This window comes from Microcaecilia unicolor, chromosome 3 (genome assembly GCF_901765095.1).
Source record: "Microcaecilia unicolor chromosome 3, aMicUni1.1, whole genome shotgun sequence".
Classification (NCBI taxonomy): domain Eukaryota; kingdom Metazoa; phylum Chordata; class Amphibia; order Gymnophiona; family Siphonopidae; genus Microcaecilia; species Microcaecilia unicolor.
The window spans coordinates 173,845,536-173,871,144 of record NC_044033.1 but is presented as its reverse complement, the minus strand read 5'-3'; the positions used below and the strand labels follow the sequence as shown (position 1 = coordinate 173,871,144).

At 43.7% G+C, this 25,609-nt stretch overlaps 1 protein-coding gene across 2 annotated transcripts in view; it reads right to left on the bottom strand.

Moving 5' to 3' along the window:
- B4GALNT1 (beta-1,4-N-acetyl-galactosaminyltransferase 1) overlaps positions 1 to 25,609 on the bottom strand; it is a 367,142-nt gene that overhangs the window by 40,967 nt on the left and 300,566 nt on the right. For both annotated transcript variants that reach the window (XM_030196595.1, XM_030196596.1), the window contains exons 9-10: positions 23,641 to 23,831; positions 5,170 to 5,310 (exon numbers count right to left, since the gene is read on the bottom strand). In XM_030196595.1, the coding sequence (XP_030052455.1) occupies positions 5,170 to 5,310; positions 23,641 to 23,831 (332 nt within the window). The remainder of the gene's footprint in view (positions 1 to 5,169; positions 5,311 to 23,640; positions 23,832 to 25,609) is intronic.

The window sequence follows — 25,609 nt, the reverse complement described above, 5'->3', positions numbered from 1 at the left end:
GCCTGTGAGTTCGTCCTTAATGGTGGCCGAGACACCATGCCAAAATACCGCAGTCAGGCTTGGGTTATCCCAACCTAGCTCTGCGGCCAAAGTCCGAAACTGGATGGCGTACTCCCCCAGAGAGAGTCGCCCCTGATGTAGGTTCAACAGCTGAGTCGCCGCCGAGGAGGGCTTCCCGGGTTCCTCAAAGATGAGCCGAAATTGTTTCAAAAACTCTGCCAAATTATCCAGGAGGGGATCCTTCTTCTCCCATAAGGGCGAGGCCCAGGCCAAAGCGGGGCCTGCCAGTAGAGAGATAATATAAGCCACCTTCGCCCGATCCGAAGGAAAATCCCGGGCCTGCAACTCGAAGACAATTTGGCATTGATTGAGGAACCCCCGGCAGGTCTTACTGTCGCCCTCGTACCTCGGGGGCGTAGCCACCCGAATCCCTCGGCCACATGCGTGGGAACTAGGCGGAATAGCTGCTGGCGGGACCTCCGCAGCCCCCGTGACAGTCAGCGAGTCTACCCGTTGAGACAGTGCGTTCACGACTCCCGATACCTGTTGTAGCTGAGCATGCAATTGCTGGAGCAGCTGCATGGGGGATGGATCGGTCGAGCTCATGGCTTTTGCGTTCTGTAATCCGTTGGGTTGGTCGTGAGCCCTTGGGCCCTGGCCGAGGCCAGCAGGGCGCCGACCCAGGCCAAGGGGAGACCGACCCACCACCGCACACCCCAGCTACACAATACCCCCTAAGCTACCCCTCCCCCCAGTCCCTCAGGAAGAAGGGAAATAGGCATACAGGCGGGCCTCGCGGCCGAACCGGAACCCACGCAGACAGAGCCACTCGTGCGAGCCTCACGGCTGAACTGGAACCCAATCACACACAGGGAGGGGTGAAAGAACCCAGAGGGCCCCAAGATGCCAGACACGCGCTGAACACCAGCAATAGGGCAGAGGGGGAAACAAAGGACCAGAGCGGGCCACGCCCACGCAGGGGACTAGCGCAGGACAGGGGAACTAACACAGCAACCCCCTCCCCACCAGGGTAGGAGCCCCAGGCAGAAGCCAGAGGAACCAAACACAAAGGAAGGCAGAAAGCCTTTGCCTCAAACCCACTGTAGACAGAGGCACACAGAACATAAAGGGTTAAGCTTGTAGAGCCAGCAGAGAGAGAGTGCCATAAATCAACAAACAATCAGAGAGAACGCTTCCCCTCCAGAGAGGGAGTGGGGCCCATCCAAACAAACACACTGGCAGAGGCAGGAATACAATACACACAGTACACAAAGGGTTAAACTCACTGAGCCAGCAGGCCAGGACACTGGGAAGAGAAATCCTTAAAACAAACAAACAAAGGAGAACGCTCTCACTCAGCCCAGAGCCCCGGAGGCTGAGCAATGCCCAGCCCCCACTAAACAAACGAGCAGCTGACCCTGATTACAGAGCTACGGGCACACACACACACACACAGCAGCAGCTAACCCAGAGGGAAGGAAAAGAATACTCTAAATCAACACAGATCCCTGTCAGAACCTAGAGCACGTTCTGAGAGAAACCTATCAGGCTTTCCTGTTACCACCAGATAAGTAACGCAAAAGCAGAGAAACTCTTCAGCTGCAGGCTAAAGTATTATCCCCTGACGTCAGCACAACCCCTGGCAGCCAATCAGAAGAGACGTCCCCCCTCCCCCTCAGCCAAACCGGCAGAATCATAACACTGGTTGGGGTAGGATCAGAGAGGAGAGGAACACATTGGTGTGGAGGAGGGAGAAAGGGGACATAGGGAGGTGTACAGATACAGAAGGGAGATAATGGGCATTAGGTGGGAGTATGGGGAAAGGCACACAAATGTGAGATACTGTATGGGGATGGCAATGGCATATGGGCACAGAGGGGGCAATGCCTGACAAGGGGGGGGGGGATATGGAATAGAATACAATGCTGGACACAGAGATGGGGGAGAGATACCAGATAAGGGTACACAGAAGGGATATGCTGAGCATGGGGTGCATAGGTGCACAGAGGAATGATGATGGATGAGGGGATATGAACACAGGGGAGATACTGGACAAGGAAATATAGGAAAATGGAGATGGATGCTGGACATGGATAAAGAAGAAATGTCAAATGGACAGGAGACCCTGGCAAATGAGTTAAGAGAAGACAGGGGGAAGCAGAAATCAGACACTGGGACCAATATGATTTGAAAAATAAAATGACCAGACAACAAAAAGGTACAAAAAATTATTTTATTTTTAATGTTGTGAATATAATATGTTGGATTTGCACTGCTACCCTCATTGAAGTTATGGGGAGCACGGTAGGGACAGAGCATGGGTGCATCAGGTTGCTGTTTTTTCTCTTTCAAAAAAGTTGTAGTGCCCACCCATCCAACCTGTTGGCCCACCCAAAAATTGCCTTCTGGCTACGTCACTGCATTGTGGATAGCCTGAAAACCTGAATGGCAAGGGGGTACTCCAGGACCACCTAGGGAAACACTGCTCTAAGGCCCAGTGTAATATTTGTAGCACTGTCTTTTCATAGGTGGGTTAGGGCTATTATGGTGTAAGTTTTCAGTATAGGTTTTGGTTGTCATTTTGCAGGATTTTGTGACAAGCTCATTTTCAAAGCACTTAGCCTCCCAAAGTTCCATAGAAACCTATGGAACTTAGCCTCCCAAAGTGCTTTGAAAATATGCCTCATTTAAATGTGTCTGGCCATATTTGAAAGTAGGCTCTGGGGCAAGGGCCGCCTTTGGTGGCCCTTGTTCTCCAAAATAAAAATGTTCAGGACATCCTGTAGAGTCAGCACACAAACAAAAGCCCAGTTGATTTAAACAAAATGTCCAGTGTATGTGCTGTTCCTGAGGTGATGGTCACAATTTGAATATTTTTACTTGTAGTTAAGATGACAGGTTGCCTGTTCTGGCCAGTCCGGGGACCTCTTCTGCGTCCTGTCTCCTGATGTAACTTCCTGTTTCCTTGTAGGCATGACATAACTAAGACAGCCTGTATTAATCAATGCCGGCCAAAGCCACTGCACCTGAAAACAACACAGGCACTGCTGTCTAGCTGACACCAACCGGCCCTTACTGCATACAAAATAGGTGTCGGTAAGTGCTTCTGCTATATTTTTTTTAATGGCTGCGCTCTAATGGCAACATTGGCACATGGCTGTTAATAGAAAAAAAGCGAAAATTGACTATTTCCTAACTGCGGTAAACGTAAGGGTGTGCTAAAGCTAAGTTTTACCACAGCTTAATAAAAGGATCCTTTAATAAAAGGAAAGGGAAATGGGACTTGATATACTGCCTGAGGTTTTTTTGCAACTACATTCAAAGTGGTTTACATATATTCAGGTACTTATTTTGTACCAGGGGCAATGGATGGTTAAGTGACTTGCCCAGAGTCACAAGGAGTTGCAGTGAGAATCGAACCCAGTTCCCCAGGATCAAAGTCCACTGCACTAACCACTAGGCTACTCCACCACTCATAAAGAATGATCTGACCAAATTATTGACTCAGTTACCATATTCTTAATCCAAACTCCTCCCTGTCTATTCATTGATGTTAATATTAAGACCAAGTGATGTCCCCCTTATAAATAGGCTTATAATTAATTAGAATTTATTTACTGCTTTTTTTAAGAGATTCACTCAAGGCAGTATGGAACAATAATTACTGCAGTAAAATAATTATCACCTGAACAACTTCTGCACACCATTCTAATCTTCAAAATTAAAATTAATATCTCCCATAATTATTATATTTTCAAACTCCTTAAATCAGGGTTTCTCAGTTCAGTCCTTGTGACTCACCCAGCCAGCCATGTTTTCAAGATACTGATAATGAATCTGCATGTGATTTGTATACAACAGAGGTAATGCACACAAATCTATCTCATGCAAATTCATTGTGAATTTATTGAAAACCAGACTGACTGGTGTGTCCTGAGGACTGGGTTGAAAACTCCTGCCCTAAACCAATCCTAGACGGTCCCCCATACCTACATCCTTTCCAGTGGATATTAAGCCGGGTTATGAGTGTCCTAGTTGAATTTCAGCTGGGACCCGCATATGAGAAGTCCACATTTTCCCCCTCCTGTCCCCTGACCATGTCCGATCCCCCCCTGTCCTCAACCATGTCTGATCCTCCCCCCCCCCCCAATTCTGAGCAGGCCCCCCTCACCCCAGGGTTGACCAGGTTCCCTTGAGTCTACTTTTAACAGGTCTGGTAGTCATCAAGGCAGGAGCAAATCCCACTTGCTCCTGCCCCTCATTGTACTACTGCTAGAAGCTGATCCCTTAACGGTAGCACCCCAAGACTACCACTAGAGTTTGAATCAACCATTTTCATTCAGGAGCTCCTGTCCCAATGACCACTAGATCACCAGGCCTGTGTTAAGGTAGACCTTGGGGGGGGGGGGGGCTCACTCAGTCTCAGGATCACAGGGGACTTGGTTGGATTGGGGGGGGGCAAGAGGGAGGACCAAACATGGTTGGGGGCCAGGAAGGGGGATCGGGAGGAATGACTGGTCATGGTTGTGGGGGGGAGGATGGGGGATCAAACCTTGTTGCAGGGGGAGAAGGATCAGTGGTAGGTTGCAAATTCATAGTTGTTCAAGTTCTGCCTGATATTCAGTACCAGCACCTGCATAGCTATCCGAGCAAAGTAATGACTGCTGTTTATGTGACCCTACAAGCCCAGTTAGCTATGTGGGCATCGGCACTGAATATTGCTGGCACCCATACAGCCTAATGGTTAGTGCAGTGGACTTTGACCTGGGTTCAATTCCCACTGCAGCTCCTTGTGACCTTGGGCAAATCACTTAACCCTCCATTGCCCCAGGTACAAAAAAACTTACATTGTGAGCCCTATAGGGACAGAGAAAGTACCTGTATAAAATGTATACAGCACTGCATACATCTAGTAGTGTTATAGAAATGATTAGTAGTAGTAGTAATTCCTGGCTCTTCCTCGACTCTACTTCCTATAATGCCCCTCTCCTGCCCACTTTCAAAATGACCAGCTAGTACCAATAGTCAGAATCACTGCCCAGTTTAAGTGCTGCTGAATATTGGCAGCTGGCTCGCTGAGTGCAATCTAAATGGACACGAGCCCCTAAATTTTTAAAACTAGGTAAGCCAGGCATCTCTGCCCCCGTTTTCTGTACCCGCTGTACTCACCAGGTCCAGAGTTGTCTTCTCAAGAACATCCACCAGTTTCTCCACCTTAGTCCTGGTTGAGAAGATGAAGTCATCATCTACCCAGAGGAAATACTTTGTGGTTACTTGAGAAATTGCTAAATTTCTTCCAGCAAACCAGCCCTGGGGAAGCAAAATAAAAGTATTTACAATCCTAAATTCAAGGTGAAATCACAAACCACATCATGGTTCATAGTATACCAGACCTCAGCACATGCTACATAAGACCTTTCTGAATGTCAGATGGCCTATTTGATTATAAATGTATTCTACAGGCACAGAATGGACAGCAACCTTTCAGAACCTTTTATAAAAACAAACATACATTTCTTTTTCTTTTATTTATGAATTTTCACGTTTACATTTATGCAATAAACATAAATTAGGGAATATAAAGAAAAAATAATAAACAAATTAAATCATAATACTAGAAAATAACTCACATATGTTTAGTCCACAATTATTGATCCAAGATCTAGGAAATATAGTTTTTAAATCTCAAATTAATTGAAACAATTATAATCTATAGAGTAGAAGGAACATGAGTGAACGCAGTCGAGGCTTGGCGCTAGTGATCAAAGACTACTACAACATTATTCTTTAATAGAAATAAATTCTAACAATTTCCCTGGGTCAAAAAATATATAATTTGTGGAATTCAAAGAAACATTACATTTACACAGAAATTTGAGAAGAAAAGTCCCCCCTAAATGAAGGACTCTTGCTTTTAGCAACAAATACTCTTTTCTTCTTTTTTGTGTATTTTTGATCCCAGGAAAAGAGAGTTCATGTGGCGGAAATAAAGTCTGAATATATTATTTTGATCCAGTTCTAGAGCAAACGTAACCAACAATATTGTTCTTTCTGTTACAACTTCCATAGAATTTTCAAGGAATTCCGTTAAATTCAAGTCAGGTTGAGGAGAAACAGGCAATCTTGTTATTCCAGTACCAGTGATATATTGGGTTTTAGTGATTGGTGGAAAACCTTCAAGGGGGACACCCAATACTTCCATAGTATACTTTTTTAACATATCTAGTGCTGGAATGAGATGAGACTTAGGAAAATTCAAAAAACAAACTTTCATTTCAATGCCTATGTGCAGCTCCCCTGTCACTCCCAGGCAAGGTCTGCTCAGTTTAACAGCCACATGTCAGTTTCTTCCCTGTAGAGTGACATAGAGATCTTCACCATTTTTCAAGTTGGGGCCACTTTGGCAACAGTGTTTCATTGTTAGTGCCAGGACTGTCAAAAGACGAAACAGCCAGTGCACTGGGCAAGGGGCAAGTGTCATTCTCCAATGATGTGGCCAGTCTAGCTGTTTAGATAGACTCATATACCTAAAATGAAGTCTGCCCCCCCATTCTCTCCCCTTCAACTCATCTCTACCCCATTCTCTCTCACGCCCCCCCCCCCCAGCCCTTCCCTGACACACTCTTCTCTTAGTTTGTCCCCCACAACACCTTCCTCTCAGTACTTTCTCTCCTCCCCAGTTCTTCTCACAGTGCACCTTTTCCCCCATTCCCATTGCAGTCAGCTTCCAAAGGTCCTGTCTTCACCCTGTCCCTGCTGTTTGTTAACCTCTCCCCCCACTCCTTGAAGCTTACTTCATGTTCCACTTCTGGAAAAGCTAGTCTGTTTTCCGTGGACAATGTGAATCTCTCAGTAACTTTCATCCGTACCGTGCTTAAATTCTCATACTGTTCTCATGGTCTTATTTTATGTAAAAAAAAAAATTTATGGGAGCTGACCTGATGTGTGGAGTTGGACAGCCTGCAGCAGCTGACTGCAGGGAGACAGTGGGGATGGAGCTTAACTTCCGGTAACACTGCATGGCAGGAAGCCACACCCCTGACCGTGATGACATCATCAGTTGCCTACATCTTTTGAGCCTCCCTGCTCGCAGCTGCAGTCACATAGTCCGCACGGCATGTGACCTAATGGGCGCGAGACCAGTGCCATTTTGGTGAGCCAAGTCCTTTGGATTTTCTTGTTTTTACAGGCTGTCATAGAGGCTGGTAAGTAATGTTTTTAACCACATTTCTTAGGGGTGGGAGGGGGTTAGAGACCAATGGGGAAGTAAGGAGAGGTCGCCCTTGATTCCCTCCAGTGGTCATCTGGTCATTTAGGGCACCTTTTTGTGCCTTATTCATTATAAAAACAAGTCTAGGTCAAAATGTCTTAGTTTTAAGTCCTGGATAGTTTTGTTTTGTTGCATTATGGCTGAAAAACGTCCCAAGTGTTAGGAATGCCCAGATCCTGCCCTTAACACACCCCTGACACGCCCCCTTGAGATTTGAATGCACTTCTGACAGACTTCATAGCAAAACATCTAAAAACTGGTTTTGAAAATACCAATCTGGATGTTTTTGTGAGAAAACCAGCCAAATGCAAATTTATGCCCCTTTTTGGATGTTTTTCTCCTTTGAAAATGAGCCCTGTGGAGGGGCATAATCGAACGCCCATCTCCATGGGCGTCTATGTCCGAGAACGGGTACGTGAAGGGGCGGGACAGCCCGTATTTTCAGAAAAAATGGGTGTCCATCTTTTTTTCGATAATACGGTTTGTGCCGGGCAAATGCATCAGATTTGTGCGGATTTGAGCTGGGCGGTTTCGTTTTCCAGCGATAATGGAAACCAAAGGCGTCCAGCTCAAAAACAAACAAATCCAAGGCATTGGGTCCTGGGAGGGGCCAGGATTCGTAGTGCACTGGTTCCCCTCACATGCCAGGACACCAACCGGGCAACCTAGGGGGCACTTATAAAAAGGTAAAAAAAAAAAATTTAAGTACCTCCCAAGTCCATAGCTCCCTTCCTTTGGGTGCTGAGCCCCTCAAATCCCCCCCCCCCAAAACCCACTGCCCACAACTCTACACCATTACCATAGCCCTTATGGCTGAAGGGGGCACCTACATGTGGGTACAGTGGGTTTTGGGGGCAGTTTGGAGGGCTCCCATTTACCAGCACAAGTGTAACAGGTAGGGGGGGGATGGGCCTGGGTCCACCTGCCTGAAGTGCACTGCACCCACTAACAACTGCTCCAAGGACCTGCATACTGCTCTGATGGAGCTGGGTATGGCATTTGAGGCTGGCATACAGGCTGGAAGTTCTTAAAGTCTGTTATTTTATGGTGGGAAGGGGTTAGTGACCACTGGAGGAGTCAGGGGTGATCTTCCCCGATTCCCTCCGGTGGTCATGTGGTCATTTAAGGTACTTGTTCATGGAAAAAAAGGGTAAAAAAAATGACCCAAATTCACAGTAAAAACGCCTTTCTTTTTTCGATCATCGGCCGAGGGCACCCATCTCTCCTCGGCCGATAACTACGCCCCAGTCCCGCCTTCACCATGCCTCCGACACCCCCCCGTCAACTTTGCCCGTTTCCATGACAGATTGCAGTTGAAGATGCCCAAAATCGGCTTTCGATTATACCGATTTGGGCGCCCACAGGAGAAAGGCGCCCATCTCCCGATTTGGGTCGAAATCTGGGCGTCCATCACTTTAGAAAATAAGGCAGATAGTGACCTATGAACTTTGTGCTTTGGAAATTAGCCCCATAGTATTCTAGAAGCTGCTCACATCGCTAGGCCTTGCAGTTGTGCTTAGGCACACCTTTTATAGAATAGCATCTCGCATGTTTGCATGCAAATCAATCTTAATACAATTTTTATGTCCCGCATAGTCCAAGAAATTAGCTCACCACGGGTTGCATAAAGATAAAACTAGGCATACCTAGGATGTACAGAGTAGTTATACAAACAGCAATTTGTGACATCATTCACATGCGTAAGTGCGCCTTAATGCGTGCAACTGGTGTCTGCATTTAACATAACATAATAGCATAGTAGATGACGGCAGAAAAAGACCTGCACGGTCCATCCAGTCTGCCCAACAAGATAAACTCATATGTGCTACTTTTTGTGTATACCTTACCTTGATTTGTATCTGACATTTTCAGGGAACAGACCGTATAAGTCTGCCCAGCACTATCCCTGCCTCCCAACCAGCCCCCCCCCCCTCCCACCACCGGCTCTGCCACTCAATCTCGGCTAAGCTTCTGAGGATCCATTCCCTCGGAACAGGATTCCTTTATGTTTATCCCACGCATGTTTGAATTCCGTTACCGGTTTCCTCTCCACCACCTCCCCGTAGGAGAGCATTCCAAGCATGAGAAACTGCCTGAGAAAACTCGTGTGAAACAATTGATTAAGAAAGCATTTTAAAAGCTTAAAGGGCAATTCTATTTAGGTCTCCTAAATAGAATTGCCCTTTAAGCTTTTAAAATGCTTTCTTAATCAATTGTTTCACACGAGTTTTCTCAGGCAGTTTCTACTCCTCAATGCTATACTTCAATAACAGATTTGAATTACGTTGTCTTCAACACTTAGGGCCCCTTTTACAAAGCTGCACTAGTGATTCCGGCGTGGCAAATGCAACAAAGTCCATTGGAATTGAATGGGCTTTGTTCTATTTGTCATGCCAGAATCACGAGCGTGGCTTTGTAAAAGGAGCCCTTAATGAAACTGGAATCAATACTGAGGCGGCTTAGTGAAACACAAGAATCTGTGCTTTAAAAAAGTTATAAGTTTGAAACATTACAATCAAGATAAACTCTTGTGAATCTGCTTTTTTTTTAAAAATCATTTAATCTCAAGCTATTTGCCAGCAACCAATCAGCAAGAGTTCTTTTCACATCAGCCGTAACTTGTAATGTAACTGTGATGTCTCCGACATAAGAAAGAAAAATCATATGGTCTTCATACACCTGTAAGGACAGTCCTGAGTGACATCATAAAGAGGACACCCATACAGGCTGAAAATCAGTAACTAGATCCTTGTGGCACACCTTTTGTCATTGCAACCCAATCCAAGAATCCACATCCTACCACCTGAGGTCTAGAGGTCCAGCAGTATTAAAACCATTCAAAGATAACATCTTCAATTGCTACAGCAGTGAAACGAAGTATTCTGTGATTAACACTGTGAAATGATGAGAAATATGGCCGCTATAGTGACATGTTTTGCCCTAAGGCAATTAACCAATCATCCAGTGTTGAGACCATGCTCCTCACACAACAGTATATTCCCCTCAACTGATGATGAACTGATCAGCCTTATCAAATATGATCAACTGAAAGTTGGCTGATGGCTATTAGGGTCATGTTAGCACTCAGCGTCTACAGCAACAGTTGATTCGAGGGAATTTCAAGTAAGCTTGTGGGAGGGGCTCCATAGAAAGGTTGTAAATGGAGGGCTGAGGTAATTCAGGCCACTCACTTGTGATCTCGAAGTTAGATTATTGTAATTCTCTCTATAAAGGGATTAGAGTAAAGGACCTCAAAAGGGTACAATTACTTCAAAATACTGCTTTACAATTGATATACAGGATAGGTAAATTTGATCACATACACTTCATATGAAAACAGGCCATTGGCTACTTGTACAAAAAAGGATAATTTACAAACTTCTTTTTGTTTTCAAAACTTTACAAAAGGAAGACCCCCCCATATGTTTATTGCCATTTAATTCGCTATGTCCCTGCCCACATTCTTCGATCCCTTAAACAAAATCGTTTATATATACCCAGTCATAAAGAAATACTTCATGAACATATCAGAGAATGTATTTTTTTCAGTACAAGGCCCACTTCTGTAAAATTCACGTCTGTCTCACTTGCATCTCCAGACATCCTTAACTCAATTCAAAACAGACTTGAAAACCCATCTTTTTTTTTAGACATATATACATAAGGCGTTAGCCTGTGCGAGTCCTGCAGGGCATTAGAGTTCCCTTGTGGGTCCCCTTGTATTCCTCCCCTTGCTTTTCTATATAATATTATAGTTCTGCTCCCTTTCCTTCATTGTGATGTTATTCTAACCCTTTCCCTCTGTTATTTTTTAAACATTTGTTTAGAATGTAAACTGCCTAGATGGCAAAAGCCATGGAGCGAGGTAAGCAGTGTGAAATAAACTTGGAAACTAGGAATAGCGTAGAGCTTACAGAAGCTTACAACTACTACTTTTTTTTGGGGGGGGGGGGGGGCCCTGGATAGAGACTCTGAGGGTGGAAAAAAAATATCCGCCAGAAGGCGGAGAACTCTAGACGCCCCACGGACAACAACAAGAAATGAAATAAAAGTGGGAGGGCGACCAAGGATTCCAAAGACTGAAAGGATATATAATAATAAAGATGCTTATTGAGGTATAAAGACTCGACACAACGTCGTGCTTCGGCCGTTAGGCCTGCATTAGGAGTCTATAATCAAATTTTGAATACATAAATTATAAAAACAATATAAAACATATATATACGTTTAAATATTTAAAATTAATTTTATAATTTTAAATGCTATTATATAAAAAAGTATGTATAATAATAACAAATTAGATGCATTTAAGAATGAATATGAATTTAAACGGATGATTAAATTTTTAAGAAAATAAAACATTTAAATTCATCAAAAAATAAAATAAAACCTTCCACATTTAAAAATATGTAAAGACAAAAAATGGTGTGCTTGGAGGAGTGGCCTAGTGGTTAGGGTGGTGAACTTTGGTCCTGAGGAACTGAGTTCAATTCCCAGCACAGGCAGCTCCTTGTGACTCTGGGCAAGTCACTTAACCCTCCACTGCCTGCTGCATTGAGCCTGCCATGAATGGGAAAGCGCGAGGTACAAATGTAACAAAAAATAAATAAATGTGCATATAAATAAATAACAATATGTAAATGAATTCTCATGTCTACATGAGGGTAGCAGGACTTCCTACAGAGGCCAGCCCTTTTAAAACATGACAACTCTGGGCCGCAGTAACCCAATTCACTAAACTGTGACAAGTGGTACAACGATTTAGTGAATTCTGTGATAATTTTCTTGCAGTAAAATGGCACAGAAACACAGTATCTTACTATGCTTTAGTAAACAGACTCTTTAACATCAAAAGCACCGTTTACAATGCTTCTCCCCTCCCTCCCTCCACCCACCACAGCAAGTCCAGCACTGCTCCCTCCACTAGATGAGTAAAATATGGCAATATTGGAAAATATAAGCAAATTATCAAAAGAATTCCAATTATCATAAGGTCACTGATGCAGAGTGCTCCTCAATAGAGGCAGCAGATTAGACTGCTTTATGTCATTTATATTACGTCTATATGAATTAATACTTGTCTTTAGCATTCAGCTTTTGCCTCATCTTGACATGGACATAAGATCAGACTGCCCCCTCCCTTTTCGATAATTCACCAATATTTTCTGGTGTTTTTTCCAACTTTTGTTCATTTGCTTTTGTTTTGTGGTAGCTGGAATGGGGTTTGTAGCTGTGATGCCTTGGACTCTTCCTGCAAGAAAGTTGGGGGTTTCCTGCCATGTCTAACCACACATCCCTATTCCGAACCTCTCACAGGGCCAGATGCACTAAACTTAACGAGCCCTTAACGAGCAAGTAGTAAACCCTGGCATGCACTAAAGACTTTTTCCCGACGACGGTAGCAGCTAACGAAAACGGAATGCACATGAGCAAATTGTGCAGAAACCCTATTGTAATGAGATGAACTAACCTCAGCTAAACGCGCTGTGATTGGCTCAGAGACTTCCAGATCTCTCAGCTGAGTGAAGCACGGCCAAAAAGGACGTTTTTATTATTTGGATGTGAATAATGGCCAAAATGGAAGGCTATTTTTGTGATGGACGCTTTCAACTGCACTCTCCGATATCAGCTGATTGAAAACCCGGCCGAAATGGAAGGCTATTTTTGTGATGGACGCTTTCAACTGCACTCTCCGATATCAGCTGATCAGGTGAGCGGCGGCGTCTTCGGGCGGCACAGAGGCGTATTTGGCATGCGCAGAGCAGACAGCATAACGCTTTGCTGCTCTGCGCATGCTCAACCGGCCGATTGGCCGACTGTTTTACGATGGAATAGAGAATGCAAATGAGCTACAACGAGTAGCTCATTTGCATTCCCTTTCCTTGATGCATAGCCGTTCCCTACCGATTCGCTATGGAATTCGATACGGAACAGCTCTAACGACAACTTTAGTGCATCTTGCCCACAGTAGCAGATGGTGTTGTTGAGCAATGCCTCTGATCTCTTCTGATAATTCCTTTTTCACAACAAACACACAGTGCAGGGTGCTAATTACCAGATGTGATCAGACTGTATCATTTCTGGTCACACCTAGAGAACTTTCTTTTGCACTGGCTGACTCACTGTGAGGTAATCACTGCACAGCAGGAGGCGGGTTGGGCTCTGAATAGGGAGACACAGACCACTTTGTTTGTAGCATTCCATGTGCTGGACCTGAACCAAAATACTGCTAAGTGATTTCTGATTATTTTATTCTAATTTCTCAACTTTTTGGCTATAGGTTTAGCTACCTGATATATCTATTCTCTTGAAATTATTGCTTATTGCTTAATTAATTTGTCCTGTGAATCTGTATTGTGGTGCACTTCTCTGTCTTCTAACCCTGCCCCCCCCCCCCCAAAAAAGACAAAAACAACAACAAAAAACCCTCTTTCCTTTCCTGCCTAGCTCTGGTAGTAGAGAGGATAGGTTTTTCTAACTGCTTCTTGTCCTGTAGCATTCTAACTTTGTGGACAGGTTCTGCCAGCGAGAGTGGTGGATACTTGGAACACCCTCCCGAGGGAGGTGGTGGAGATGAAAACGGTAACGGAATTCAAAAATGAGTGGGATAAACATAAAGGAACCCTGTTCAGAAGAAACGGATCCTCAGAAGCTTAGCAGAGATTGGGTAGCAGCACCGGTGGTTAGGAGGTGGGGCTAGTGCTGGGCAGACTTCTACGGTCTGTGTCCTGAAAATGGCAGATACAAATCAAGGTCAGGTATACATATAAAGTAGTACATATGAGTGTATCTTGTTGGGCAGACCGGATGGACCATACAGGTCTTTTTCTGCTGTCACCTACTATATATATATATTTTTTTTTTGTTACATTTGTATCCCGCGCTTTCCCACTCATGGCAGGCTCAACGCAGCTTACAGATACAGATACTTATTTGTACCTGGGGCAATGGAGGGTTAAGTGACTTGCCCAGAGTCACAAGGAGCTGCCTGTGCCTGAAGTGGTAATCGAACTCAGTTCCCCAGTTCCAGAGTCCACCACCCTCACCACTAGGCCACTCCTCCACTATGAGCAGCACTGATTGCCCCTTTTCCTTTGTTTACATTCCTTCATCCCCTGGAGGTCTCATGCATTCATTTACAGTTACAACAGCCTAAGGACATGCTACAACTATGGAGGTCAGGAAGACTCAGGGTCTGATGCACAAAGGTCCCCGGAAAAGAACCACTCAGAATTTCCACCTCAGTAAAAATTACCAGGGTGGAAATACCAAGCGATTCACAAAGCAACCTGAATGCAAATGAGCTGCTCACAAAAACAGCGAGCAGCTCGGTAGGGGGGCAAGGCAGTCACTAAGCTGCGCATGCGCAGGGCAGTCAATGCTAAGCATGGCTGCTCTGCGCATGTGCTACCCACAGCTTTCTATCTTCCCCCCTCCCCCAAAAAAACGTTACCCACGGCTGCAGGGAGGGGAAGAGGCAAAGCAGTCACATAGGCAGGACTCCCTCACAGGAGCTGGGAAAGAGAGGGAGAGAGGCGAGCACAGCTGGCAGGACCAGAGCCGGGACTGGGGAAAGAGAGGGAGAGAGGCAGGCATGGCTGGCAGGACTGGAGCCAGGAGTAAAAAGTAGAGCGGCAGCAGCCAGGACACAGATCAGGACATCGGGAGAGGGAAGGGAAGAGCCAGCATGCAGGGAGGCAGGGGGATGGGGAGAGGCAGAGTAGCGGTCCTTCTAGGCCGGATTCTATCACAGAAGCCTGCAGAAGAAAGAGGGAGGAGGGCAGCCGGCGGCTCCAAAGCCATTATTGACATCTCCTGACCTCTGTTGACCAACTTCACCATGTCTTCCAGCCCCGCACAGAATTCCCACAACTGACAGCTCCACAGCAGACTGCTCCATCTGTCATGCTACCACTGCTCCAGACCTCCCATAAAATTTCAATCATAAAAGGTTGGTGGTACTTTTTGTGAATTGTTCGTGAATGGCTGTGCATAGCTCGGAATACTCGTTCACATTGTAATCAGCTCATTTGCCTATGATTCTCATTCTGTGCTGCTGCGAATGGTAAAAAGCTTGCTAAGCCATTTTTGTGTGTGACCCACTAAAGATCGTGCTCGCTAAACCGGCTGGAGTCGGTCAAAAACGCACAGCGATGCATGGTAAGTTTAGCACATCGGGCCCTGAGTGGGACATCACCTGAAACCTCTCTGGAACACTCTTGAAAGCTATTCACTCACCCGCTAGCGTGTCCAAGTGTAACAGAACAGGGATGTATTTATGTTTCACTGTAATGGATCCACACTCAGCAGAACAAAGGCCCAAAGCACTGATTTCTCAAACAGAGTTAATAACAAAAAGTGATTTAATGGTTTTAGTATATTCTCTAATACTTTGTAAATTAGACTACTGTAGTGCCTTGTACTGTAGTATTCCTGGCATGGCGTTAGAGAGTGCAGCTTTTATAAAAATAGTGCAGAAGGTTGGTGTCGGGTGCGAAAGAAATATAATAATGTAGGTCTGATACTGAAGGTGTTACATTAGTTGTCAGCTGAAACTAGAACTGATTTAAAATTTTTAATGATTATATTTAAATGTTTGCGGACAATTCTTGATACATTTACATTTTGCGGGGGGGGGGGGGGGGGGGGCAAAAATCTCAGCTTATACTTGAGTATATATGATAATTTGTATTGTGTTTTACACCCTCAATCATTTTGAAATTTATTTTTTATTTTTGTTACATTTGTACCCTGCTCCCCACTCATGGCAGGCTCAATGCGGCTTACATATTGTATACAGGTACTTATTTGTACCTGGGGCAATGGAGGGCTAAGTGACATGCCCAGAGTCACAGGAAGCTGCCTGAGCCTGAAGTGGCAATCGAACTCAGTTCCCCAGGACCAAAGTCCACCACCCTAACCACTAGGCCATTCCTCCACTCTGTTTGCACCTTTGAGGTAGAGTGGATTTAAGATTCCCTATTTATTGTTTTACATTTTGTTTATTTTTATATACCGTTTCTTCAAAAAGCCACAAAACAGTTTACAATAAAATGTAAATCAATGCAGTACATATGGAAATTTGTTTGAGCCTCTGCCTATAGCGGCCAGATCACCTCTGGGAAAACTGAATGGGACATTGTGGTCTTTAACTGCAATCAGTTGCTACGTTACCAAGTTTCATATGAGCAAACTCGTTTTATGCCTTACATGAACATACTATAGAGAATCATATTCTTCTTATGCCCTAACACTTTTGAAAAACAATAAAAGCAAATACTATACAAGAAGAAATTTAACTGATCACATTCACAAACAGATGCTCTAATTAGCATGATAAGTTTTTAATATGCTACATAATGGTCCCGCAGACCCACAACTCTTTTCAATTTTAGATCATTTTACTGCGTCTAAGAGAAAAGAAAATGCTCCTTCAAGGCACCTGCTTTCTCAATACAATTCAGGTCCATGTCTTTAGCATTCTCTTCACTTACACACAAAGGGAACAAAATGCTAATGACTTGCTTTATCTATACAATAGCAATCAATGGTGAACAGAACCTACAGTCAGACAAGGGCTCAGCCAAGTAATAATGAAATGTAACCTTGCAACCACTGCCTCCTTTTATTAAGCCACGAGGCAGGATAGGAGAAAAGCCAGCCTAATGTTTGTGTTTTCATTAGGTATCTTGATTTTTGCAATATTCTGTGTTAAATTGTTAACAGCAGTAAAATAGTAATTCTCTTGCTGCAGTCTAATTTTCTGTTTTAAAGAGAGATTTAATCTTCCAAGTTTGACAAGAGGGTCCAAACAGTTTCATGTTCCCCATTGAGCAGGATGACACAGCATTACGACTAAGCCTTTAATACATAAGGTGACTGACTATACACTCATTCTGCACCTGGCCTAGCTTGCTACGCATACTGTAACTTAGACCAGTTCATTATATCTTGATTAACTGTATAAAGAACTTGTGTCTAGTTTAGCCACCCATCTATTTATCCCAACTGACTCTGTAGCACCCATCTTGTCCCCATCTATACATCTGTACTTGGCCCCTAAGCTATATGGTAAGCTGTATTGTAGAAAAGCATTAGTATTATAGCAATGTTATTTGAATGTTCTAATTGTGTGCTTATTAGATACTCCATCACTATTATGTCTGCACCGTATTATATCTCTGTTATTTGACTTTGCTGCTAAATGTGTATAATTTTTGATCCCGTTTCATGCTGGTCTTATTATTAGGTTTCAATTTGCTGTTTTCAAGTTTTCCTCTTTCATTGTATTTATGTTTATACCTGTACATTTTACTATTATGCTGTTAACAAAATTTTACTTTTAATGTTAAACTGTATCTTCTGTACACCGCCTTGAGTGAGTCTCTTCATAAAGGCGGTTAATAAATCCCAGTAAATAAATAAATACATTTACCTTAATGGATGGCTTGGAGTCATAAGAGTCCAGACAACAGGCCATCTTAGTTGTATTCTCAACGGATAAGGGGTATGGGATTGGGTGACAACGGGATGTATACAAAACTGGGATTGCAAGTTTCTTCTGTTTTATACCGTATAGTTTTATTGCTCTCTCATGGTTTTCACATTATTATGTAATGGACTACTGTTTTGTTTGCTATTCTTGTTCAGCTGTGTGCTGTATGGTTCCTTTGATCCTGAACAACCTTGCTTGGAGAGTGGTAAGAACCAACAAGGGCTTTTGAGTTCATCACAACACCTAGTGTTAAAGAGTTCCTTCATCTAGGGCCCCTTGTACCAAGCTGCGGTAAAAGAGGGCCTCTGGTAGTCTTGGTGCGTGTTTTCGATGCGCGTCAAGATCCCCTTTTACTGCAGCAGGTAAAAGGCTGGGTTTTTTTTTTAAGGAAATAGCTCTGTGCTAATCACAGGAATTGGCATGCGGTTATTTACAGGGGAGGGGGGGAGCCCTTACCACCACCTATTTAGGTGATGGCATGGGCTCTTGTGCTAACCCGGTGATAATTGGGAAGCGCTGCCCGATTACTGCCTGGTAAACTCTGGCATTACAAAAATACAAAATACTATTGGAGCGCTGGAAATGGTGCACACTGGGGATGGGAACTACTGGCGGGCATTCCGAACTGGCACACGGCAAGCCCTTTGTAAAAGGACCCCCTAGTGAGGTGAAATTGAGCTGCATATGGAAACAAGCCTTTAGTAATTATATCCCAGAGCTGTGGAACTCCTTACCTTTAACTTTGAGGATGGAGTTGAGCTATAAATTTATGATACTGCAAACAGCTTAAAGCATGGCTCTTTCAGTGATATTTACAGTGTGTGATGGAAGACAGAATAACAAATGTGAGAAATAAAATAAAATAAGCAGTCAAGTATGGAATAAATCCAGGACTGACTGTCCTTGATAACACACAACTGTCTGGTCAACTCAGCTGAGACTGTGTGACTGCACTACTGAGTCACTGGTGGTTCAATGCTAAAAAACCACTAGGCAAGAATATCTGCCCAACCTAGCACGAAGGCTTCAAGATCATACAGCTCACTCTGGCCCTCCATCAACCATAGGATGTCCTCATTTCACTGGGACAAAAGACAAAGAGCAGACCTTGATGAAGAAAATGCAGCCTTTAATAATGTGACCTCACCTTCAAGGATAAACGTATATCCTACTGTACCCAGGTGTTTACCTCAGATATACTCCATCAAAACGGAGGCAAAGGTCCACATATTGTCACTAGCCTCGCCTTCCTATTTCTAAAATAGGAGGGGAATAAATCTAAAATAAGTAACTCGGTCAGGCAGATGTTTTACCTTTAAAGTTAAACAAATTTATTTAAAACTATTAATTCAACATAAAATTTCTACTATGTTTGACAATGTCTTTGTTCCTCCACAGACTACTAAACCATTTCAGTTCTGAACACAACAGAAACCTATCAGATAAGTATCAATTTTGAGATCAGCAAAAAAAATCTATAAACATGCACTTAACATCAATAGTTTATTTTAAAATTCCTCTAATTTGTAAGAATTGATTCTTTGTGTTTATTTACTTTTCAGGTTCTTCATCAAACGAGCAGGTAAGTATTAAATATATGTTTTTGTCCCTCTAGTTACATAAGTACATAAGTAATGCCACACTGGGAAAAGACCAAGGGTCCATCGAGCCCAGCATCTTGTCCACGACAGCGGCCAATCCAGGCCAAGGGCACCTGGCAAGCTTCCCAAACGTACAAACATCCTATATATGTTATTCCTGGAATTGTGGATTTTTCCCAAGTCCATTTAGTAGCGGTTTATGGACTTGTCCTTTAGGAAACCGTCCAACCCCTTTTTAAACTCTGCCAAGCCATCCGCCTTCACCACGTTCTCCGGCAACGAATTCCAGAGTTTAATTATGCATTGGGTGAAGAAAACTTTTCTCCGATTTATTTTAAATTTACTACACTGTAGTTTCATCGCATGCCCCCTAGTCCTAGTACTTTTGGAAAGCGTGAACAGACGCTTCACATCCACCTGTTCCACTCCACTCATCATTTTATATACCTCTATCATGTCTCCCCTCAGCCATCTCTTCGCCAAGCTGAAAAGCCCTAGCCTCCTTTATCTTTCTTCATAGGGAAGTCGTCCCATCCCCACTATCATTTTAGTTGCCCTTCGCTGCACCTTTTCCAATTCCACTATATTTTTCTTGAGATGCGGCGACCAGAATTGAACACAATACTCAAGGTGCGGTCGCACCATGGAGCGATATAACGGCATTATAACATCCTCACACCTGTTTTCCATACCTTTCCTAATAATACCCAACATTCTATTCGCTTTCCGAGCTGCAGCAGCACACTGAGCAGAAGGTTTCAGTGTATTATCGACAACGACACCCAGATCCCCTTCTTGGTCTGTAACTCCTAATGTGGAACCTTGCATGACGTAGCTATAATTCGGGTTCTTTTTTCCCCACATGCATCACCTTGCACTTGCTCACATTAAACGTCATCTGCCATCTAACCGCCCAGTCTCCCAGTCTCGTAAGGTCCTTCTGTAATTTTTCACCATCCTGTCACGAGTTAACAACTTTGAATAACTTTGTGTCATCAGCAAATTTAATTACCTCGCTAGTTACTCCCATCTCTAAATCATTTATAAATACATTAAAAAGCAGCGGTCCTAGCACAGACCCCTGAGGAACCCCACTAACTACCCTTCTCCATTGTGAATACTGCCCATTTAACCTCACTCTCTGTTTCCTATTGTCACGCTTCACACGAAACACTGGATAGTGAGCCCTTGGGCTACTGCCGAGGGCGGCAGTGGCAGGAGGAACACCCACCGGAACAGAAGCCACAGCAGGGAGCAGGAAGATAGTCCATGAACCCAGCAGAACTGGGGCCAGGCAAACAAAGTCAAGGTCCAGCTCCAGGCACAGGTTCCAAGGCAGGCGGCAAGCAAGGTCAGAGTCCAAGTCCAGGCAAAGGTTAAAGGCAGGCGGCAAGCAAGGTCAGAGTCCTGGTCCAGGCAAAGGTTTAAAGGCAGGCGGCAAGCAAAGTCAAAGTCCAGGTCCAGGCAAAGGGTCAAAGGCAGAAACTGAAAGCAGCAGGGAAAGCACAGCAACAAACGACCGCAGAAGACACACCTCTGAGGACCTCTGTTGCAAGGCAAACTAGAAACACTTCCAGGTGGTTAATAAAGGCCAATAGCCAGGGAGTTCACCAGGTACGGAAACAGCTTAGTTCCAAAAAGTCTCGAGACCAACTGGTAGGCTAGAAAATCCGGACCGGACCGGCATGACTTCTGGAACCGGGAAAACCATCAACAGACAGTCCATTGCGACCACCAGGTCTGACCACCAGGGGGTGAGATGAATGAGAGCATGATACCGGGGCAGAGTCATAACACCTATCCTTCAACCAGTTTTTAATCCACAATAGGACTTTTCCTCCTATCCTATGACCCTCCAATTTCCTCTGTAGCCTTTCATGAGGTACCTTGTCAAACGCCTTTTGAAAATCCAGATATACAATATCAACCGGCTCCCCTTTGTCCACATGTTTGTTTACTCCTTCAAAGAATTGAAGTAAATTGGTCAGGCAAGATTTCCCCCCCACAAAAGCCGTGCTGACTCGGTCTCAGTAATCCATGTCCTTGGATGTGCTCTGTAATTTTGTTTTTAATAATAGCCTCTACCATTTTCCCCAGCACCGACGTCAGACTCACTGGTCTATAATTTCCCGGATCTCCCCTGGAACCTTTTTTAAAAATGGGCGTTACATTGGCCACCCTCCAATCTTCCGGTACCACGCTCGATTTTAAGGATAAATTGCATATCACTAGCAGTAGCTCCGCAAGCTCATTTTTCAGTTCTATCAGTACTCTAGGATGAATACCATCCGGTCCAGGAGATTTGCTACTCTTCAGTTTGCTGAACTGCCCCATTACGTCCTCCAGGTTTACCGTGAAGTCAGTAAGTTTCTCCGACTCGTCCGCTTGTGTGTCAGTCCTCTATGTACTTGTATAGTTGAATTAGATAACTTAGCTATTTCTTCCAGCTTTCTTGTATATCTTCGGGTCTTCACTTTTCTTTTATCGTTGAGTACCTTATACAAGATGACAACAGGAACCAGGAACCAGGTCCGGGGTGTACCTACTATGCTGAACTTTAAAAGCTAAAAAAACCCAAAACCTAAACCCTAACTAATTCAATTATTGAAGTAATCATGTTAGATAACTTTTGGATTACTTCCCTATCTAGCTTTCCTCAGTAAAAAAAAAAAAAGTATAATTATTTAACCCTATTCTATCCCTCCCACAAATAATTTTTTTAAAAGTCTCAGTATGACTCTTTCATTTACAAAATCACTGAGATTGTTATTTAAATTCAGAGACTTTAAAGTCTTCTCCAACAGAACAGCCTACAGCTGCTCTAAAGTCCACTGTATTTTAAAATCAATTTAATTACGTTTTCTTTTCAAAGTAATTTATTCTAAGGTTCAGCGGAAGTTTTTCAATTAATAATTTCTCACAGAACCCACTTCAGAATAACAAACTTAAATGTGCACAGCAGATGACACATTAGTCATAAGTACTCAGTGTGACATATTTTTAGCTGAACAAGCCTCACCAGCTTATCAAACTATTAATAATAATATTGTTTGATATATCAAATTATTTTATTAAAACAGCAGCTTTACCATACAGCTCTCAGCCACAACTCTATAAGCCTTAAAAGACGCGGGAGGCTTTTAAAATTAATTAATTAATTCAGCCACACTTCTCAACACACATTAAATTCCTAAAATTCACTTCATCTGTTTTAAAACGGATTTTTCCTTGCAGCTGACCAGAGACCATCAACACAGGTCTATTCAGCATCAAACCTACCTCCCAACTGCCTAACACACAGTTTAGAACCTTTACTATGTCGTAACATGACACGAGCCCAGCACGAGTCCCTGCACTAACATACAGTCCACTAAACAGCTTCAAAACACAAATTTTACAATAAATCATAACATTCTAACATTACACAGCATTTAAATAAAATGTAAACATATTTTTCATACCTTTTTAAACTCCTGGAGTGTTTGTTTTCGAGGTTTCCCTCTGCACGCGCCCGCTGCACTTCCCTGCCACGAGCCGGTATCTGGCTCGTGCTATCAGCTGTCTTCTCTCTCCACCCGGCACTGCTGCAGCATGTGCCAATTAACAGCACACCCGCGGCACTATATAAAATTTAAAAACTCAAACTTCTTACTGTCCCACACCGGGCTCTCTCCCCTGCAGGAACCGGCTCTGCTCATTAAAATGAGCCGGCTCCTTTAAAATTAGGGAATCACTGGCCCCTGCATTAACAAGGTACCTTTTTTTTAAAAAATATTTTTAACCCCTTTAAGGGTTGCAATAAGTTATATTGATGCTCCAAGGATTCACACTCTCGCCTAGAATACAAGCTGCGTCAGGGGCATAAAATACCAGTTGCTGCAAATCCGAACACTCCATCAACACTGATCCATGTTGGTGGAGTGTTTAGATTTGCACCAACTGGTATTTTAAGCCCCTGACGCTGAGAGTGTGACTCCTGGGAGCATCAATAATATAACTTATTAAATACTACATTTTCTTCCATCAAGGTCTGTTCTTTGTCTCTTGTTCCACGGTGGATAATTGGGGACAGATTGCCTTCTTGTTTTCTTGTCCCTATTTCAGGCAATGAGCTCTGTGACACAGAAAAGCCACAGAGATGCCAAACACCCAGTTCCAAGAGGGAGATTTTGGGCCAGTCCTAGATTTCTGGCTGCCCTATCCTGATGCATTATGGGACGTGCAGCACTGAGCTCAAAGGTAGAATCACAGACTAGTGCTCTAGTAGGACCCACCTTTCCAAAGGGCATGAAATACTGTTCAATGTAGGGTCCATCCACCTTCTCAGGGAACTCACTGTCGTCAGCAATAATGATGGTAATGGTCGGGTAGAAGCGTCGGATGCTGTTGATCAGTATACGCAGCTTGTCATAGCGCAGGAAGGTTTTGGTTGCTATGGTGACCATAGCACTGATGTTGTAATCCGCTAGTGGGTGGAAACAAAAAAAAAAAAAAAGAGAAGTGATTTGAAGAAAAACTACAGGTTTGGGAAGCAGCCTATCTTGTGTGTTTGGGGGTCACATGTAAAATGTTGGGGGCTAACCAGTAATGAACCCCTGCAAGTCAGCTAGCTTGCTTGCATAGTTTTGCAAAGAGAACTATTCCACACCTGTATTTCATTTCTTGAAGCTTCTGGAAGATGCAGTAACTGTGCAAGTAAATATGTATGACAAAAACAAACCAAGTCACTGCAGATTCCTAAATTTAGTCCATAGAGGAAAGGAGAAGGCACCTGACAGGTTTGGTTTTTATTTTTAGACTCACGCTTTATTGGAACCAGAGCTGGAATCAGGCACCATGAACTCTCATTTACATTCACCCCCCTCCCCCCCCCCAACCTTCCTGGTCTGGTCATGCAGTGATGGTCTTCGGCTCATGCATTAGGAATCCTTCTGGAGCCCTGAATCGAACCACTGACCCCCTCAGTCTAGAACAGGTTACTGCATGCTTCAATTTAAAGAATACTGCCTCTCTCACAGGTAAATGGCGGCACCATGACTAATCTCTAGTCTATAATTACCTAACAAAATGGCTTAGGAGGCAATTCTATAAATTAGCACCATAAATTAGGCACTAGAAAAAGCCAGGCTTAGCACCAATTCAATAACGGTGCTTAGGTGCACTTAAGCAGTTACAGAATACAGGCATAATGCGGCGCTGGCACACCAAAATATAGGTTCGGTCATTTATGGCAACTCCGTCACAGGCATAAGCTGGCGTGCCTATGCGTACTATGCCACGCGCAATACGTATATTATTGTATACACTGTGTGTGTCACTAGGTGAAACACCCATATTAATGTCCCCCATGCAGTTGCGTGCTAAGGTACTTGCGCGCACATTTTATAGAATGTGCCTAGCTATTATTGGTGCCAATCATGTTGCATAAACGCTATTATCTTATATATGTGCATTAGTGGCACCTAACCCTAGGTGCACCATATAGAATTGCCCCATTACCACTAGATTCTGTATAGGTTGTCAAAAGTTGGGCAACGGATCATAGATCCTTGCGTAAGCTGACTAGACGCTAGCAATCAATAACTGCTATTAACAAACAACTAACTGATGTAATTAGGAGTTCAATGTGGATCTGCCCTACGTCCTATTTGAAAACATGTACACCTTAAATTTCACAGTGTGGAACTCCAAAGGGGGAATGGTCATGGGAGGGGCATGGACGGGCCAGGAACAGTCCTAGAATTTAGGTGTGTGTGTGTGTGTGTGTGTGTGTGTGTGTGTGTAGAATACCCGCATTTACACACCTAATTGCCATTAGTTGGGTGCCAGTATTTACACCAGCCTTTGGAAGGCGTAAATACTCATGACCAAAATTAGATGCGAAATGCACACTAAGCTAGTATTCCATAAAGGCTGTTCCTCACACAGCACCCTTTACAGAATACTAGCTTGCTCCTCGCTTCAGAGCCTATCCTTGTGCGCCATTTACAGAATCCAACCCTTAACGTGTAATTGTTTAAGGGGGGGGGGGGTTCACATGGGAGGGGCAGACATTTACACAGGCTGCTAACAGAATATTGTTAAGTTACATCCATACATGCCAAATTTGGTGCATGCATTTACACCAGCCATAGACCTTGCCTAAGGGTACATGCTTACATTTTGGCACCAAGGCCAATGTTTTTACTACTACTACTTAACATTTCTAAAGCGCTACTAGGGTTACGCAGCGCTGTACAGTTT